Source organism: Diabrotica virgifera, chromosome 9, assembly GCF_917563875.1.
Source record: "Diabrotica virgifera virgifera chromosome 9, PGI_DIABVI_V3a".
In the NCBI taxonomy this organism is placed as follows: domain Eukaryota; kingdom Metazoa; phylum Arthropoda; class Insecta; order Coleoptera; family Chrysomelidae; genus Diabrotica; species Diabrotica virgifera.
The window spans coordinates 179,289,185-179,309,905 of NC_065451.1; the positions used below are offsets into that span (position 1 = coordinate 179,289,185).

The 20,721-nt window shown below is 33.9% G+C and overlaps 1 protein-coding gene across 1 annotated transcript in view; it reads left to right on the plus strand.

The window, feature by feature from the left end:
* Nucleotides 1-13,666, plus strand: part of LOC126892161 (uncharacterized) — a 78,233-nt gene extending 64,567 nt beyond the window's left edge. The window contains exons 7-8 of the mRNA XM_050661633.1: nt 3,251-3,496; nt 13,306-13,666. Coding sequence (XP_050517590.1) covers nt 3,251-3,496; nt 13,306-13,590 — 531 coding nt within the window. The 3' untranslated portion in view covers nt 13,591-13,666. The remainder of the gene's footprint in view (nt 1-3,250; nt 3,497-13,305) is intronic.
* Nucleotides 13,667-20,721: the final 7,055 nt, after the last annotated feature.

The window sequence follows — 20,721 nt, forward strand, 5'->3', positions numbered from 1 at the left end:
TTTCGGCATTATTTCTTGTTGCCAGGCCTTTTCTCTTAATTGATGGATTTTACTTATGAGTTCATGACCTCCTGTTTTAACTAGCTCGGCATCAATATTGTCCAGACCAGGGGATTTATCGTTTTTAAGCGTTTTTATGGCATGCGTAATTTCTTCCATGCTTGTTGGGGGTATTTATAATTCGGCCGTTTGATACTCATGTTCTCCGTTGTTTCTACCATTTTCATTATTTTCATCAGTGAAATTTTGGATATTCAGGAGCTTTTCAAAATATTTAGCCCATCTTTCTATTATTTTGTTTTCGGCAGCCAGCATTTCTCCATTGTTATCTTTTACGAAGTTGGGTGTCCTTATATACGGGCCTCTCTTATATTGTCTTACCTCTCTGTAGAAATTATTACTTTGATTGCGTCTGTGTTCTGCTACTTTTTCAATTTGTTGTTGCAGATATTGTCTCTTTTTTCGTCTAAGTGTTCTTCTAGCTGCGGCTCTCTCTCTGTGTGGAATCGTATACGTTTTTCGTCTGATGGGTTCGACAGATAATAAATTCTTCTTTTGTTTGTTTCTTTGAGTGTTCTTTCACATTCCACGTCGAACCATTTTTTCTTTTTTGTTCTTTTCGTTCTTCCGATAAATTTCTCTGCTGCTTCTGTAATAGTTGTTTTTATGGAGTCCGATCGCTGATCTACATCTTCACTTTCATTTTCATTTATTTCCAAAACCTGAAACCTTTTTCTTAATTCTACTTGGTACTGTCTTTTATGATTTTCTTCCTTCAGCTTCGCCATAGTCCATCTTTCGATCTTTGTGTGTTTATCTATTGTTTGTGTTGAAATTCTTGTTCTGAGCTTGGCCTTTACGAGAAAATGGTTTATTATGCTGCTAGAATGTCTCCCATCAATCAATACGTGATCTATTTGATTATTTGTTCTTCCATAGTTTGATCTCCATGTTACCTTGTGATCTATATCTATTTCCTGAAAAAGGGCAAAAAGATTAAAAGGTTTTACTATGCCGCATTATTGGCCAGATTCGACGCCAAATTTCAGAAAAAACAGCCCGAATTGGGGAAGAAAAAATAGTCTTCCACCACGACAACGCTCCGGCTCACACCTCCGCCATCGCCATTGCCAAATTGGTCGAATTAGCGTTGGTCTACAAACTGCTGTTTTATTCAACGAATTCTCCAGATTTGGGACTATACAACTTCTTTTTGTTTCCAAACTTGGACCGCCCTAGTATTTCCTCCTTTCCGATATTAATGACTTTATTTTTTGTGTTATCTATTGTTTGCTTTTAGTGGATACATCGCCCTCCAGTTGCTGTTGTATGATGTTCCTCAGGATCTCCTCTAATTCTGACCAGTTTTCTGTAACTTTAATTTGCCCTTGTTTTTCTACTTTCTGGACTTCCTTAGGTATTCGTTCTTTGATTTGTTGGCAGAAATCAGCTTCTTTTAGTCTTCTTAGATTAATTCTAGGTGTTTTTATTTACTTCTTTACTTTGAGTTTCATGTCTGCTAAAACAAGGGTGTGGTCACTTGCTATATCTGCCCCTGGGTAAGCTTTAGTTGCTGCTGTGGCTTGAAAGAATGAAGAAGGAATTTGATAAAGTTATAAGAGGAAACCGAGCTGGATTCCTGGCACGAAGATCCTGCATTCACCACATTTGTACGATGAGAACAATTATAGAGCAATCATAAGAGTGCCAGAATAAGCTATATGTGAACTTTATAGACTTCGAGAAAGCATTTGATCGTGTAGATCGCAAAGCCTTATGGAGATTGTAAGAGAAATACGGAATGTCTCCCAAGTATATTAGAATTATAAAACTGTTCTACGAACGATCCACAGCACGCATAGTCCACGAAGGCAAGTTAACAAAACACATAGATATTGGTACAGGAGTAAGGCAAGGCTGTGTGCTCTCTCCGACCTTATTCCTGATAGTAATCGACTGGATCATGTCTAACGCTGGAATAGCGTTAGAATAACGAATATAACGAGAATAAGTAACGACTGGAATAAGATGGAATATTTTTAACCAACTTAAGGACTTGAATTTGCAGATAACATATGCCTTTTAACAGAAAAAAACAACACATGCAACGCAAAACTAAAAAAGTAGCAGAGGCAGGGAAGAAGGTCGGACTTAACATAAACGTCAGAAAAACTAGGATAATGAAAATAAATACACCAAGAGAAATGGGATTATCACTGGGAGGCACGGAATTAGAAACGAGAGAAATTTAACTACTTGGGCAGTATATTGAACAACAAAGGAGGGACGGAGGAGGACGTAAAACGGAGAATAGGAATAACTCAAAACGCATTCAATATGCTAAGGAAAATGTGGTCTTCACGTCAGATGACAAGTAAAACCAAAATAAGATTATTCAACAGCAACGTGAAGACTGTGTTATTATACGGGCAGAAACTTGGAAAATGTCAAGAAAATGTATCGGACAGATGCATGTGTTCATAAATAAATGCCCAAGGAAGATTCTTAACATTTACTGGCCAAACCGCATATCAAACCAAGAGTTATGGACAAGAACTAACCAGGAACCTATATCTAAAACAATATGCAAAAGGAATGGAGTTGGATGCGGCACACACTAAGGAGACCTGATACAGACATAGCGAGGCAAGCCCTAGAATACACGCCACACGGCAAGAGAAGACCAGGTAGACCCGTAGAGACGTGGAAAAGAAGTGTGGAGAAAGAAATTAATGCTATTGGGACAACCTGGGCAGGAATACAGATTAGTGCAAAGGATAGGACAGAATGGAGGCAGATAGTTGACGCCCTATGCTCCGCATGGAGTGAAGAGGAATAAGTAAGTAAGTAAGTTTTTATTTACTTCTTTACTTTGAGTTTCATGTCTGCTAAAACAAGGGTGTGGTCAAGGATGTGTGTCAATCTGGGTTCATATTTTGTTCTCCCCGTCATCTCTAGGGGCTTTTCAGGTGTACATTCTTCGTACTTGTAGTTTGAATATATGTTCTTGATAATAAGCTCGTTGTCCTTGCAAAACTGAACTAGCCTCTCACCTCCCTCATGACGTAATATCTATAGTCCCCTATATCTATATTCGCCTACTATTTCTCCATCTTTTCCTTTCCCAACATTCGCAGTGAAGGCAAAATAATAATAATTAATAAATTTGGTAAAATACTAAAATGGCTTTTATGTACTTCAGATACTTAATAATTTCAGCAATACTTTTCGGTATTTGTTTTGTTTTTAGGTTGTTAATCTCGATACAGGAAAAACTTGCGGACCGAATGAAGGAGGCGAGCTCAGAATTAAATCAGAGTTTCTTATGAGTGGCTATCACAATCAAGATACCTCAGATTCTTTCGATAGTAAGGGGTGGCTGAAAACAGGTGATATCGTTACCTATGACGAGGATGGTTGTTTTTATGTCAAAAACAGAATAAAAGAAATGATAAAGTACAAAGGCTGGCAAATTGCACCTGCTATGCTAGAACAAGTACGTATTAAATATCTTAAGGTGCTTTTATCTTTTGACTAGTCAAAATTTTGAGATATACATAAGGAGTACGATTGTTTATCCAATACTGAATGAAGTTCACTCTAAAGTGGTAGGTTTTTTCGGTTAATTGGTGGATAATAAAAGACAAAAATTAAAGACGTTTCGTTTAATATTCAGTAAACATCCTCAATTCGTGGTAACAAACAAATAATTATGTAACATAAAACAGTTACATATAATATGCAAAAAACAAAAAAAATAACAGAGAAACAAGAATCAACACGTCAGTGATATTAATTGTATTAAAGAATTTTATATTTTAGTTTAGGTAACAGGATATTTTCTCGAGCTTTGAAGAAGCTGCATTAAACATCGGTCTAAAAATAAATGAAGACAAAACAAAATACATGGTCGTCTCAAAACAAGAACGACGGCGAATAAGGCAAAACATTACTATAAACTATCACAATTTTGAAGTGGTTAAAGAATTTAAATATCTAGGAGCAACAATCACAAATGACAACAAATTAGAGCGAGAAGTTGAAACGAGAATAATGGCAGGAAACAGATCTTTCTTTGCAATGAAACATCTAATAAAGTCAAAACTTTCTTTCACGAGGAGCAAAAATCCAGATATATAAGACCATAATACGACCAGCAGTCGCGTATTGAAGCTAAACATGGACACTAACAAAAAGAGAAGTAAATAAATTGCTGGTGTTAAAACGTAAAATCCTTCGAATGATATATGGCCCTTGCAGAGACAGCGTGGTAAACAAATGGAGGAGCAGATACAATAATGAGCTAGAGTCTCTATTCGGAAAAGAAAATCTAGTCAGATATATAAAGGCTAATAGACTCAGATGGGCAGGGCATGTGATACGCAGTAACGACAATCGCCTTATAAACAATGTGCTCTGGGAAAGGCCAGATGGAGGAAGGTCTGTAGGGCGGCCTAGAAAAAGGTGGAAAGATGCAGTCAAAGAAGATCTACAGAAAATGGGAGTGGGACAGTGGGAATTAGTGGCACAGGACAGACAAACATGGAAGGCAATAATAAACGCGGCAACGACTCACAAAGAGTTGTAGCGCCATTGATGATGATGATTATGAGTTTAGGTAACATAGTGTGAATTAATTATAGTATGAAATTATAAAAGAAAGAAACTTGTTACCAAAACACTGCAATGCATGGGTGTAACCAGGATGATCCTAAGAGGGGGTTACAACGGGGTCTCTGGGAATATGGAATGTTAATGGTGTTAAGCGTATAGAGTACCTATAGCTCAAAGTATAACCAAACATGGCGAGGGGTTAAAACCCCCAAACCCCCTGGTTACGCCTATGCTGCAATACCCTTCAAGGTTTAAAGTAAAATGAGGAAGCCAGCAAAAGTTTAACTACAATCCAGCCTGTCAGTTAGTGACCTTCAAGTTGGTAACTATTGAAAAGTGACATTTGAATCAAAATGTTACTTTTCAATCACAACTCAAGATGTTTTGCTGAAGACGAGGATGTGAAGTCATAAAAATAATACAAACGAGAAAACTGAAATATCTAGGCCACTTATTGAGAGGCGAAAAGTACTCCCTGCTAAGGCTCATAATCCAAGGAAATATCTCGGGAAACACAAATGTGGGGCATAGAAGGATTTCCTGGTTGCGAAATTTAAGGGAGTGGTACGGGTACAGTTCAATACAATTGTTCAGAGTTGAAGCCAACAAAGTTAAAGTAAAAATTGCTGTGATGGTAGCCAACCTCCGATAGCAGACGGTACTTCAAGAAGAAGATTTGAATCCGCTATGTAAGTAAGGCGGTAATTTAAAAAAAGTGGGAATATACCAACAAGTTACTCAAGTTTATGTACCTAAGTGAGATCCATATTTATATGCGAGGACTTCATACACCAACTTACTTCCAAGATGGATTTAAGTTTTACAAAACAAATGAGGACAAACAGCGTTTTAATACAACGACTGGGTTAGAGCCTTCATACAGCTACTAACGATTTGAAAAATTACACACAGTGCTAATCTGAGGTTCCTACACCAATCAGATTATAAAAAATTTTATATGCATTATTTGTTTAATTATTTCATTATTAAATTATTTAATCAAAGTAACTGGAATTCACTTATGGAAAATACTGAAAGTTATAATAGCCCGGGAGGTAGTGTCAATTTTGATCGGAGAATTTTAGCATCGCTGTTTTCTTTTTATTTAGTTAGGTGTTCCAAAGCTAATTAACAAATGATGTGTCAGCTGGCCCAAAACCCGGGATTTTAGGCAAGGAAAGGTAAAATATGAAACTTGATGGAAAAACGCTACAACTTATATATCAAATATTTATCTCCGTGACTTACATCTATTAATGGCCTAGAATACTTGGCTCCTAGCTTTCACTAAGCTACCCGGGTTCAATTCCTGACACTGAAATATTTTTTTTGTTTTTAAAATTGACATTTTATTTTGAAAATTATTTATTTTTATAATTCCAGGTTTTTATTATTTATACGAGACAATATAAAAAGTCTGTATGTCTTTTATAGCCTGAGTTGGTACGACCAATCTAAATAAAAAGGGGGTGCGCCCCGTCGACATTCTATTTTATATTTTTGGACAAACTGTTTTTTCTTACGCCCAAACCACACGGACCACGCTGCAGCGCTACTCTGTGCATTCACAGAGTGGCTGAAACAGGCGATTTTCTAACGCCGGCGACTACGCTGCGAAGTGGATCGTTTGGAAGGGTGCAGCGTTTAATCTAATGGGTGAGAAAAAAAGTTTGTTCAAATGATTAAAAACTTGCCGGCTAATAATTTTTTAAAAAAGTGTGTTCGTCAAAATCAGTGTTTGAAATGTCCATAGTTTTAAATATTTTATAAAATTTCATTCTTAAATAACTTTAATAACTAAATAAACTCCATAAATGGAATTAAGAAGAACGAGACAAATCAACCAGTACATCTGGTATCCTACAGGTGTAAAATAGTTTGATACAACCTGAGAACCGGGTGAAAGTGAAAAACATGTTAGCTTGCAACCCTCTTTTGATTGATATATTATCGTTTTGTTTTCAACAACAAACAATAAAACCTTTTTTGACCTAGAATGGGACCCCACTATTTAACATAAATAAACAAACAAGATTGTGAATACCTGTTTGTTTTGTTCAGTTCAAATGCATCCAATGTATAATAAAATGTAGGTAAATATAAATATGTAATAGAGAAAACATTGCCTATGGGATTTATTATTTTCGATAGGATCTTCTTTAAAATCAGAAACAAATAATTCAAAGATGACTAGTAGTAGTACCAAAGCCGAGAGCCGATTGCAGAGCTAAGAGCAGTACCATAGCCGAGAGCCGATTGCAGAGCTAAGAGCAGTACCAAAGCCGAGAGCCGATTGCAGAGCTAAGAGCAGTACCATAGCCGAGAGCCGATTGCAGAGCTAAGAGCAGTACCAAAGCCGAGAGCCGATTGCAGAGCTAAGAGCAGTACCAAAGCCGAGAGCCGATTGCAGAGCTAAGAGCAGTACCAAAGCCGAGAGCCGATTGCAGAGCTAAGAGCAGTACCATAGCCGAGAGCTATTTTACATATCGACGGTTTTCCTTTTAACGACCTATAAATATGCCCTCGGGTTCTTGTATCACATATTATATCCTGTTTTGCACTTCAATCAAAAACCGTTCTGAATCGAAATTCATTTTAGGTGCTCACCCTATAAATTCTTGTAAACATCTGTGGCGGCTACAAAAGTGGTCCGTCTGAATTGGGTTTGCCACTAGTGGACGCCACTAGCGTCTGTGGCCGGCGACTGTGGCCGGCTACACTCGCTCGTGTGGGGTGCGACGGCCACTCTACATAAGACCCCACGGTAAATAGACCGGTCTAGTTAGACTTAAATCTAAAAAGTCCTCACAAATCCCACCCGAGCTAAAAAATTTACGCGGGGTCAAAGGTCACAAAATATGGTTTTTAGAGATTTTCAGCGAAACGGTAAGTTCTATCATAAAATTAGTTCTAACAAAAAATGTAGATTAGATGATTATCTATAAAAAATATCTTAGTACTTTTTTTCGTAAGAGCCACCGTTTTTGAGATACAACGATTCAAAGAGTTGAAAGAGTTTTAATCGTCATAATATGTATTAGTACACCACGTATATTGTATACATCACTGAAGCTGTAATACAAGTAAACATAATATTCTATCATCAACTTAACTTATGAATATTACACATAATAATATAAGGTATTATAAATATGATGTTTCTACTATACAGCTTGCAGTCTACCGAGGGATGCAATGTATAAGCTGTATTATATTACAGTGCCAACAAAAAAATATTTACAAAGTGAGTGTAACGCGAAAATAATAAGAATTATTATTTTAATTTTACGGCTTATTCCCAACAAAAATAGTAAATTGATATGACACAGTATTAACTTATAATAATTCTTCTTACTTATGTGTCTTATTAAATTTGTAAAGATGGGTTTTGTCGGAATAAACACGTTCTATCGGTACGTCGGCTAATCTAATCACCCTACCTATTCTTTTCTCAGAAGGGTTTGAACATAATAATGAAAGCCTAGGCAAAATGTTTATTGCTACGTACTAATAAACATTTCAATATACAATAAACTTTATGCAAATTTAGTTTGTTTACTATCATGCAAATTACACCTTTATCTTCCTATGTGGCGAAATCCTTCAGGTAGATGACACCCTCGAGGTATTAATTGGTCTTGAGTACTACTCCGGAGTGAAAATACGTGTTAAACCTATATTACTTGAATGTGCTGAAGTTTTAAAAGAACTAATTCAACCCCACAAGAAGTTATTTCCAACGGAATTAGCTTTATTCTTAGATAAGTTTCGATATGCATGTTTCTTTAAAAATACTCGAAATAAAAAACAAGTGCAAGTCTTCCTCCAACCTCAGCGGCTGCTCATCAACATCTTTTTCGGGTATATTACCAAGTTCAAGTGTGGCTTGGTTATCAGCTAGGTCCAAAAGACTGGGGATGGAAATTAGTCGACAGTTCATTAGAACCAATTCAAATTTTACTCCCACCTGCCCCGGAAAAACTCCTGAACACAATTTTTTCAACTGTAAAAAGGGATGTAGCGCTAAATGTGGTTGCAAAAAAGTTGGACTGTTTTGTTCGGTAGTGGACACTAATTGTCAAAACCGGTCGTGCTCCAATGTTGAATCACCAACAATTGAGGATTCATTTGATTCTATCGAGGAGCCATGCGATGTGTCATTATTGGGGCAATTTACTTGGGATTTACCAGGATGAACAAGAAGAAGAAGAACAAGCAGAAGAAAAACTAGAAGGTGAAGAAGAAGAAGAACAAGGAGAAGAGAAAGCAGAAGTATTAGAAAATTATGAACCAGCTGCATAAATTTCCCTTTTTTTTTACCGCTTTTTATAACTTTTATCATTTTTAACCCTTGGCAATATAAATTATTCAATAGCTTCAAATTAAATAGGATCATAACAGATCCATGGAATAGGCCTATTGGGGAAACCATGATAAAAAACGCGCTAAGTACACTACCTCAAAGGTGGTGTGGAGACGTGTGCGCATATTATGACCATTACAACTTTTTTAATCGTTGTATCCCAAAAACGGTGGCTCTTAGGAAAAAAAGTAATAAGACATTTTTTATAGATAATTATCTAGTCTACATCTTTTGTTAAAACTAATTTTATGATAAAACTTTTGCTGAAAATCGCTAAAAACTATATTTGGTGACCTTTGACCCCGCGTAAATTTTTTAGCACGGTTCGGATTTATGCGGACTTTTTAGATTTCATTTATGATGGTATTTTGAACAATCCTGCCAATTTTCAGCTTGATGGTAATTTTTGTAACCTCGGATGTGTAAGTTGACCGGAGTAAAATCATCGTCAGCCACTCTGTGATTGTGGATCCACAGAGTAGCGCTGCAGCGTGGTCCGTTTGGTTTGGCTCTTAATTTTATATGATGTAGAACCAAAAAATACATACAACCCTAAACAACCTTATTTTCTAATACACAATATTTTTTTGTGGTGTCTGCGAAATAATAATTAAAACTTCCCGGGTTCATGTACAACAAATCATATGATCAAATACATAGTTTACGATTCTATAAAGGACATGCAGACAAAGATTAATTTTTATATATACCTCTTTAGTCCAAGTAATGAAGCTTACAATAGAACAAAACCTCGCAATTTTCTTACAGAATGGATCCCATCTCGGGGTGGAAATTTTTTATTATATTTTGACCGCAAAAGTTGGTAAAAACATTCGTTCTAAGCAAAAAATGTTCTATACATTTTTTTGATAAAATCAGTAGTTTTCGATTTATTCGCTATCGAAAGTGATATTTTTATATCGAAAAAAACAATGTTTTTAATAAGTTTTCTGGTAATAGATCCAAAAGATTTCGTTTTATCAAAACAACTTTACTTAACAAAAATTTACCTTTTAAAAAAATAAACAAAACCGTATTTTTTAATTTTCTTTTAGATCAATAGTAATCGAGCTATACTTTATTATATGTTAGCTCTTCTTCGTCAAATGCTATATATTGTAGTTTCAAAGTCATAAGACGGGAAAACTATGCATTTTTTGAGGATAACTTGTTTAAACTAATATAAAGTATTTAAAAATATCTATCTCCAGAAATACAAGAAAAGTCTCTAGCTGAAAAATTAAGTGACTTATAATGCAAAGAATATCAGTCCCTAGTTTTTTCGCAACCTCCTGATCCCCACCTCGGAAGGTGGGGATCATCGGAATATCGGAATACCGGGATATCGGAAGCAACCTCCTGATCCCCACCTTAATTAAAATCAGTCATTGACCTTATTTGGTCTCCTTTATTTGTGTATTATTAATAGGTTCTAGAAGTTTGACCGGCTTAGAATAATTAGTTTTTAAAAAAATGGAGTTTAAAGCGAATAAAGAATTTGTGTAGTTTGAAAAAAAATTGCTTTTTCTTCAGAATATAAAGATTAGCATCGGAGATACGAAAAAATGTTTCAATATGAAATTGTAGCTTATTTAATTCCCAAGAAACTAGCTTGCAAAAAATTTTTCTACGGCAAAAATTGAGTTAGCTATTGACAATTAAAACTTGTAATAACATTCAAAAACCACCTTTACCAACCCTTTCAAAGTCACCTCTTTTTGCGACTGAAGATTTTAAAAATATATATTAATAATAACTTTATAGATCTTAAAAAAACCTACAAAATTTTTCTTTTTTACCAAACCTTTTAAGATAAAAAATAAAAAGTTAAGGTTAAAAAATAAATATATTAAAAAAAAAGGAGAAATCCAATTGGAAGCATAATATTGTAAGTTAGCGGTATTTTTAGTCATTGGCATTATTCATTCTTCTTTATTTATGTATTTTTAATAGATTCTAGAACTTTGACTGGCTTAGAATGATTATTTAAAAAAAACTGGAGTTAAAAGTGAAGAACGAATTTTTGTAGTTTGGTAAAAAATGCCATATCCTTCAGAATAGAAAGATTAGCATCAGATATACGAAAAAATGTTTAAATATTAAATTGTAGGTTATTTAATTCCCAACAACTTGGTTTGAAAAAATTTTCTGTAAGGCAAAAATTGAGTGAATCGTAAATGAGTATTTTCGAAAAACATTGATTTTTTCGATACAAAACTAACACTTTCGATAGCGAGTAAATCAAAAACTATTAATTTTATCAAAAAAATGTATAGAATTTTTTTTGCTTAGAATTAACGTTTTTATCAACTTTTGCGGTCAAAATACAATAAAAAATTTTTACCCCCAGATGGGATGGCAACCACCCCCATGGTAAAAGCGCCGTTCGGCATCATATAGATTTTGATCCTTGGACTATCCAATACTTATTCTCAAATTTTCAAGCAAATAGATCCATTTTGTAAAAATTGCGAGGTGAAAAGCTTCGGTTCCTGGACTAATTATAGAGAAAAGGGAAATATTTAGATTGCTATTAAAAATGGGGGTTGGTGATAGAAAAGTGAAAATTAGGGTTGTATGTATCTTTTGATTCTACAATATATAACATTAAGAAAAAACAATTTGTCCAAAAAGATAAAAAATGTCGGGAGGGGGTGAGGAGGGAAATCCCCCTCTTCACTTAGATTGGTCGTACTAACTCAGGAAGCTTTAGGAGTTCACGTACAACTTTGCTTATTAAGGTCAATCATAATATTTATGATCAAATGCATAGTTTCTCTCTCTGTCTCTCTCTCTCTCTCTCTCTCTCTCTCTCTCTCTCTCTCTCTCTCTCTGTCTGTCTCTTGTCGCGTCCCCATTACTGAGGATCGTGACTTCTTCCAATATTCCTAACAATGTTTCTCCATTGGTCTCTATCTTCAGCTGCTCTGAGAGCTTCGCAGAATGAGTTTCCAGCTGAATGCTTTATTTGGTCAGACCATCTAGTTGATGATCGTCCTCTTGCTCTTCTCCCCGGAACGTTTCCAGAAACAATTAATCTCTCCAAACTGTCGTCACCTCTGCGAACCACGTACCAAAGACGACCATGCATAGTTTACGATTCTATAGAAGACATACAGACTTTTTATATTGTGTCGTATAAATAATAAAAACGTGGTATTATCAAAAAATAATTATTTTTCAAAATAAAATGTCAATTTTAAAAACAAAAAAAATTCAACGCCACGAATTAAACCCGGGTCGCCTGAGTGAAAGCTAGGAGTCAAGTATTCTAGGCCCTTAATAGATGTAAGTCACGGAGACAAACATTTGACATATAAGTTGTAGCGTTTTTCCATCAAGTTTCATATTTTACCTTTTCTTGCCTAAAATCCCCGGTTTTGGGCCAGCTGACACATCATTTGTTAATTAGATTTGGAACACTTAACTAAATAAAAAGAAAAGAGCGATGCTAAAATTCTCCGATCAAAATTGACACTACCTCCCGGGCTATTATAACTTTCAGTATTTTCCATAAGTGAATTCCAGTTACTTTGATTAAATAATTTAATAATGAAATAATTAAACAAATAATGCATATAAAATTTTTTATAACCTGATTGGTGTAGGAACCTCAGATTAGCACTGTGGGTAATTTTTCAAATCGTTAGTAGCAAGGTTTGGAATACCTAACTAAATAAAAAGAAAGCAGCTATGCTAAAATGCTCCGGTTAAATGTGATACTATCTCCCGGGCTATTAAAAGCGGATTATGAATACAAAAGTACAATCTAATTCTGCAAAATCAAAGCATGGTAAATTTGGCTCAAGTTACAATTTTAATACTAGTTCTCTTATTTAATGCATTAGGGTGTTTCAGTATGTAACATGTTTCCAAAAATTGCCTTTTGGTATAATTACTTTTATTGCAGAGGATTTTAACTCCATCAGAGCAATCTTATGTTTAAAAATAGTTGCATGCTGAGCGAAGGCACAATAGCGTTTCGATAAATTAATGCCACTCTAGTGAGAGGTTATTCTACCTTTAAGTGAGAGGCCAGTCTCACCGATATAGCATGAGTACCACTCAGCACAAGGTATACAACATTCACTTATTCCAAAGGGAACAACAAATTTCTAACTGTTTTAGCATTCTAAAGTTTGAAATTAGTTCGCTTGTTCTCCAATTGCTATTTCCTTTTATCTATTTTATAATATATTTTCTGTTGTTAATACATATATTATATATAGTTTTTAATTCAAAACCAAAATAATCTTGCAAACTCAATTTTTTTAACAAACTTCTTCTAACATGTTAATTTTGTATATAATCTCTGCCATGTTTTTTAGCTTATTATGACCCATCCGTCAGTTGATCAAGTCGTAATAATAGGGATACCTCATGATATACATGGCGATCATCCTATGGCTGTAATTGTCCCTAAGGAATCTTCAACGGCGCCTATAGACGAAGAAGATATCATCAAATTCGTAGAGGAAAGAGTAGAGGAAAAAGTCTCACATATAATGAGGCTTACAGCAGGAGTTAAGTTTGTTACTTCTATTCCTATGACTCCTTCGGGAAAAATAAGAAGAAGGGAGGTGAAGAAAATGGTTTTAGACGGGGATCTTTAACAATTTTAATTTTTTTCTGAATCTGTATTATACAATAATATTAATTATATTAATTATCTAAGTTAACGAACCAAAATCTGGTGGTGTTTTTTTCCTGCAATCCATGTTGGATGCATAAATATGTATTTTAGGCATCTTTTTGGTATGTTTTACATTGCTATATATGTTAGAAGGGATTCAAATACAACTCTAGGGATGGGTTCGATCAACTGCTTTATATTCCCAATATACCTACAAAACGGATGTGAATCTTGGACCTTGGGACAAGCGGAAAGAGAAAGGATAGATGCCACTGAAATGTTCGGTGAATGTTCTGCTGGAGGAGATTATTACGAATTCCGTGGACCGACCACAGGACAAAAAAAGAATGTGCGTGTACTTTGTACGCACGCAAGAAGTTATACTTCTATTACATATTATGTGATTTTAACGAAATTGATATAATGTACTTTAAACAGTTTATTTATATTTTATTTAAATATTAAACTAATTTTAATACTTACTACTTTCCAAAAATTTTTATTAAGACGATACCAAAAATTAAAAAAAAAATAAAAGAATAAAACGCACACAAACACATTGAAAAATGCCACAAAGAAAAAATGATTTCTGAACGATAATAATTGTTGGCAAAAATTTTAAATACGCATTTTCTGAAAAAAAAAATATATAATAAATATACTTACAATCATAAAATGCATAAAAACATAAAAAAATAAAAACTTGCATCGGGATTCGAACCCGCGAATTTGGGGACGCTTTGATTCGTAATCGAAGCCTAGACTCACTCATCCAATTACTCATTATTTGTCATGTGGAAAAATAGGGCAACTGAATGTTTTACTGTTTGACAGTTATTCTGAATTTAAATCAAATTATGTAGTTTAATTTTTGTGGAAGAAAATATTAAAATATAACAAAACAGTAAGAAAACAATATATTAGATGAAGATTGGTAGAACTTTTGTTGGTAATCAAATTAAGCATGTAAATCAAAGCATTACATACCTACTAGATAAATAAATCTACGCCAAAAAATCATAATTTAAAAATAAAAATCGGACCTAATTTCGGATTTCTCTCTAAAATCCCCATTCTTGAGAAAATAAATTTATTCCAACCTAATCCAAATGTATAATTACAATATGATTATAATAAAAACTACTTACCAAATTAGAATGAGTTTTCCTTGTCCAAAATAGTCCAAAAGTCCAAAAACATATATGAAAACTATTTAAAAAGGCAGTATAATTATTAACTAACTTTTGTTTGTTGTTTCTTTTCACACAAATTTCAAAACGCAACAACCATAAATAATCAAACTTTGCCACAGCCGACATATTGAATAATTTTTGACATGTCATTTGAACATCCAATCAGAACAAAGTTATAATGCGGATGCGCTCGGATCGTAGGTTTTAACATATAAAAATTCACCCTCATATCGCGCGTAAAGAAGTATAGCTTCAATAATTAAATTTTAAATGAACTAAAGGTCAACTATTCCAAAAACTTATAAGAAACGTATGGTACACAGAATAAATTCCAGGAAACTGGAAAAGAGCAATTATATGCCCAGTCCACAAGAAGGGAGACAAACTTAACTACAAAAATTATATAGGCATATCCTTCATCTGTGTGATTTATAATCATTTTTTTATTTAAACAATATAAATACACCTAATCTACAAGATTAATCAGTATTTTTTCTTTAACCTAATTTCCCTAAAAATGTTTGTAAACTAGATGTCACATGGTCCATCCTAGTTTTTTTTACATGAAATGCCCACTTCTTTGTTGTGGCTACACAACACAGCACTGACTATGCTTTTCACTAATTGCTCACGTCTTTGTTGTGGCTACAATACAATGCACAACACTTATCAAGCCCGGCACAACTTCACACATTACACGAGCTCGAACGGTTTAGTCCTCTTGAGCATCTGGGGTTCGTTGACAAGAAGCTGAAGCACTTCATGGTAGGGATGCTTATGCAGTGGCGACGCGTGACTTTTTCTAAAGTGTTACTAAAACCAGAAGTATTTTATAAATATTTTTATATATACAGTGTTCCCATACATCAAACTTTGTCCGACTAGACACCGTGAATTTTCAGCTTGCTATTAATCAACTTTTTTTTGGTACGCGCGATCCAGGTCTATTATAAAAATAGATGAAAATTAAAAAATTAAAAATTTAAGAAACTATATAAAGTATCTCCAAACTAAAAACATATTTGTTGTTTTTAGGTAAAATATGTATTATATCACCTTTATACTTTATTAAAAAATCAGTACATTCGTTTGTCATTTTTAGCCTAAAATATTAAATAATTTTTATTTTATTGATTATACACTACAATGTACTGTATAATCAATATTATTATATGTCATATAATAATGTTGTTGTTAATTAATATATTTCGACAAGTAATTAAAATCGATTAATATGATTTATATAGGATAAAAAGTTATAGATATGTTATCTGTATAGTAAGCAAGTACAGTTACAAGTTATAAACTATTAATTAATAATGCATATTATGCAATAATCGAATTCAAACGGCCGGTACGGTTAACTAACCGGAGTTTAATCGAGGAAATACCGGCCCTAAGAATAACAGACTTCATAAATGGAATTATAATTATTACCTATAATTATAATAATAATTAAAATTACATTTATTAAGTCTGATATTCTTACGGTCGGTATTTTCTGTCCCGATTAGCTAACCGGGACATAAAGTACCTACCGGCCCTTACCTAACCGTGTCACCAAATTAAAATTTGGTAACACGAATACTAATCCACAGCGGCTTAAGAGCCATCGTGCCCGCAAAATTTTCAGAGACGATCCAGTCCTCTGACCGATACAAAGATCCTACCATCGTTGCCACTCACAGAAGTGGTAAATAACGGCGCGGCGCACGGTAAGTAAGGGCACAGTATAAAGAGGGAAACTCTATATACTGTGGTAAGGGCGTATTATAATAACGTGCAACCGATTTTACATAAACTCACTGATATTTTCGTGCTTCTAGTTGGCTATTTTACTGAATTAGGTAGATACTATTAACAAATATTTCTATTTTTAAAAAATATAAATGGAATTATTTCATAGTAGTCATAAAATATTTATTTGCAAATTTTAACTGTTACCAATGGTAACAATGGTTACATGGACGTTTCGCCAGTGGCTTATGGAGCCTCTCTTCATGTCTCCTGGCGACTTTCTTAATTTCATTTGGAATAGATTCGATTTTAAGATCTCTACGCAAATCGTCATTCCGAACATAACAAGGAGCACATATAATATTCCTTAATATTCGGTTCTGGAGCATTTCTAAATTTCGTGCTTTTTTGGTACAGCCCCCAATTGTAGGCCATAGGTCCACACCGGTTTCAACATCTGTTGGTAAATTAGTACTTTGTTCTGCATGGAAAGTTAAGAGTACCTACCTATTAGCCAATATATATTTTTGTACTTTATCTTCAACTGTTCAGTTTTCTTTTTAACGTGCTCCTTCCATTTTAGTTTGACGTCGAGGTTTAAACCCAGGTATTTCGCTGTATTCTTATTAGGAACAACGGTTTTGTTTAAGATAATTGAAAGATTATCGATTTTCTTGTTAATGAAGTTAATATGAACCGACTTCTGTTCATTAAACTTTATACGCCATTTTTTGGACCAGCCTTCTATGCTATTAATTGCATTTTGTAAGTTAATCTTAGATTCCTTTATAGTTGCACCTATTGTCAGGACTACTGCATCATCATCAAATGTGGCCACTTGGATGTTTTCCCTCTCCGAAATGTCGGATGTGTACAAAAGGTATAGTATTGGTCCAAGAACGCTACCTCGTGGAACCCCTGCATTAATTTGCTTTAACTCAGAGTACTCGTTTTAGTTTTAACTCTAAATGTTCGCTGGTGTAGGTATGACTTCAATATTTCAACGAGTTGCATAGGAAATATTTTCTTTAGCTTCATTAACAGACCGTCGTGCCATACTTTGTCAAATGCTTTTGCGATATCCAGGAATACTGCTGAACAAATTTTGTCCCCTTCTAATGCTTTCTCTATTTCAGTTACTATTCGATGGATCTGGTCAATTGTGGAGTGTTTATCACGAAATCCAAATTGGTGTGTCATTCTACCGCATACTTTTAAGCCATACGGACCTGTCTAGTAGTAATCGTATTTGGTTTAATAGCTTGTTAATTTATTCTAGTTTTTTCTTTTTGTTTTGGTGATCGTTTAAAAATAAATACATAAATTGTGTGTTTTTAAATAAATAGACCCCGTAATGGGGGATAAAAATCTAAAGACGTCCTCTTTGACGAAAGAAATTGATATGGACGTGTCTACTGGAAATAGTGTATTGGAAAATAGTGGTGAAACAACTCAGGAAAAAGATGATTTACAGTCCAAGGAAAAGAAGATAAAACATTTTAATTTGCAGTCAGATAAGTACAATTTAAATAATATCTGGGTATATATTGAAAGAATTGGTGATTTAAGTAATTTATCAAGATTACACCCCATGGTTTTAGGGGATTTATTATTTAAAAAGTTAAAATTTACTCACATACAGCAAATACGCAGTATTGGGAAGAATAGGATAAAAGTCTTATTAAATTCTCGTTTAGATGCTAACAACTTAGTAAATAATAAGTCTCTAAAAGAACATAATTTGCGAGCTTATATACCAAATCACTTGTTAGAAGTGAAAGGGTTGGTAAGAGACGTGGATACGACGTTTGATGTTAATTTTTTTTTTTGCGTGAATTTGATGGCCTTGGCGGAGCCAATTAGCCAGACATTGTTTGATGTTAATTATCTTTTAGAGAATATTGAATGCACGTCAAAAGTTTTAAATATATATAGAACCAAACGTAGGATTCAAAAAGAAAATACAATAGAATATGTAGATAAGAAAACTGTAGTCATTACTTTTGAGGGAAATATTCTACCCAGTTTCGTTGCTTTCAATCGTGTTTATTTTCCTGTTGAGCATTTTGTTGGTAGGGTTGTTCAATGTTACCGGTGCCTGAAATTTGGGCACGTCTCTAAGCAGTGTAAAAGCTCACAGGAATCCTGTATACAGTGTGGTGAAATAAAAAATCCAGATCATAAATGTGAGAAAAGTATGTTTTGCATTCATTGTAAAAATAGTAACCATGTAACAATATCTAAAAACTGCCCTTTTTATGAAAAGCAGAAGAAAATCAAGACCATTATGATAGAGCAAAAAACTACCTTTTTAGAAGCAAAATTATATTGCGAAAATTTATTCTCCGGCCAAATCAATCACAATCCTTTTTCTGTTCTTTCAAGTTATGATAAAGAATTTCCCACACTTCCTGTACATAACAATAATGTTTCTTTAAATCGGCCTAATATAAGTATGAAACAAACCCAATTTTCAACACACCGTCAAACTATTTCTAGTAGTGAAAACCTTCCTACAGCAAAGAAAAGAAAAGCCAACACCCATTCCTATGCAATCACCAGCACATCAACCACATTTTCCATTCACATTTGGACCCTCACAACCCTTACCTCCTAACCCATAAAAACCAAACTATGGAAAAACTGACAACAAAAATGAATTAGCTAAATGTGTGTCATCTTTTATAATAAATCTTTTAAGTAACATTCGTACATTGGGAGACATAAAAACAATAGACGATAAAACAATAATTTCAGGTTTAGAACAAGTATTGGATAAAGTAGATAATAGTAAATTTTAATGTCTCTTAAAAATACTTTTAAAATAAGTCAATGGAATGCTAGATCTGCGGTTGCCAATAAAGGTAGCTTAATGAATTATTTAAACAAAGAAAAAATAGATATTCTCTTCTTAAGTGAAACATGGTTTAAAAGAAATTTGCAGTATCGACTTAATGGTTACAATCTTATCAGAAATGATCGCCAAGATGGTTTTTGGCGGTGTGGGTATATTAATTCATAATTCAATTTCTTTTAGTGAATTAAACTTAAATTGTAATTTTAATAAGGATATTCAAGTTTGTGGTACAAAGATTAAATATGGAAAAAGTGAATTAAGCATATTATCTATATACAGATCACCTAAAAGTAAGAGCACAGTAGATGATTGGAAAAATATTTTTTCGGAAGTCAGTAAACCAGCAATTATAGTTGGAGACTTCAACGCACATCATGCAATCTGGGGATCGACTTTTAATGACGCAGTTGGAAAACAACTTATAACAGTTGCAGATGACTTGGATTATATAGTAATGAATAATGGTCAACCAACTATTTTTACCCGACCTGACCAAAATACTTCAGCCATTGATGTAACTTTTGTTTCGCCTGAATTAACTAGTAAAATAAACTGGTCCGTCTATCCTGACACTTTAGGTTCAAACCATTTTATCATCAACATGGAAATAAATTGCCAGAATAAAAATGAGGAGATTAATCCTGCGAGCAAGTCGAACGTAAAAAAGGCCAACTGGTATTTATATACATCTTGTGTAGAACAATTTTTTGATAAGCAATACCAAATGGAAAATATATCAGAAAAATACAATTTCTTAATAGATGGGATCAACCAGGCAGCAGAAATTTCAATTCACAAACCTTTTAAAAACAAAATTCGAACCCCTCCCCCTGGTGGAATAGAGATTGTGACAAAATCATCAGTGAGAGACAAGACTCACTTTCAAATTATAAACACAATTCGAATTTTGAGAACTATTTGAAATGCCAAGAGACCATAGCAAACGGTAAGAAAAAACTGAAAGCAATCGCAAAACAAAGTTGGAAAAATTTTGTCTCCACCCTTAACAAAAATACTCCATCATCATCCTTATGGAATCAAGCCAGGAAAATAAACAGAAAACCAATATCGAATACAAAATGCTTTGACAGTACATTAGAGGAAGAATTTTTTGACCAGATAGCACCACCATCTGTTAAACCACGAGAAATTATAATACCTTCTACAAAAAATAATGAAAATGAATTTTTACTAGAACCATTTAAAATCGCTGAGTTAGAATATGCACTCAAAAACAGATGCAACACAAGCCCAGGATCAGACAATATTAAATATCCTATGATTCAATTTTCAATGGTGGTTAGATAGGAATAACCTACTTCCA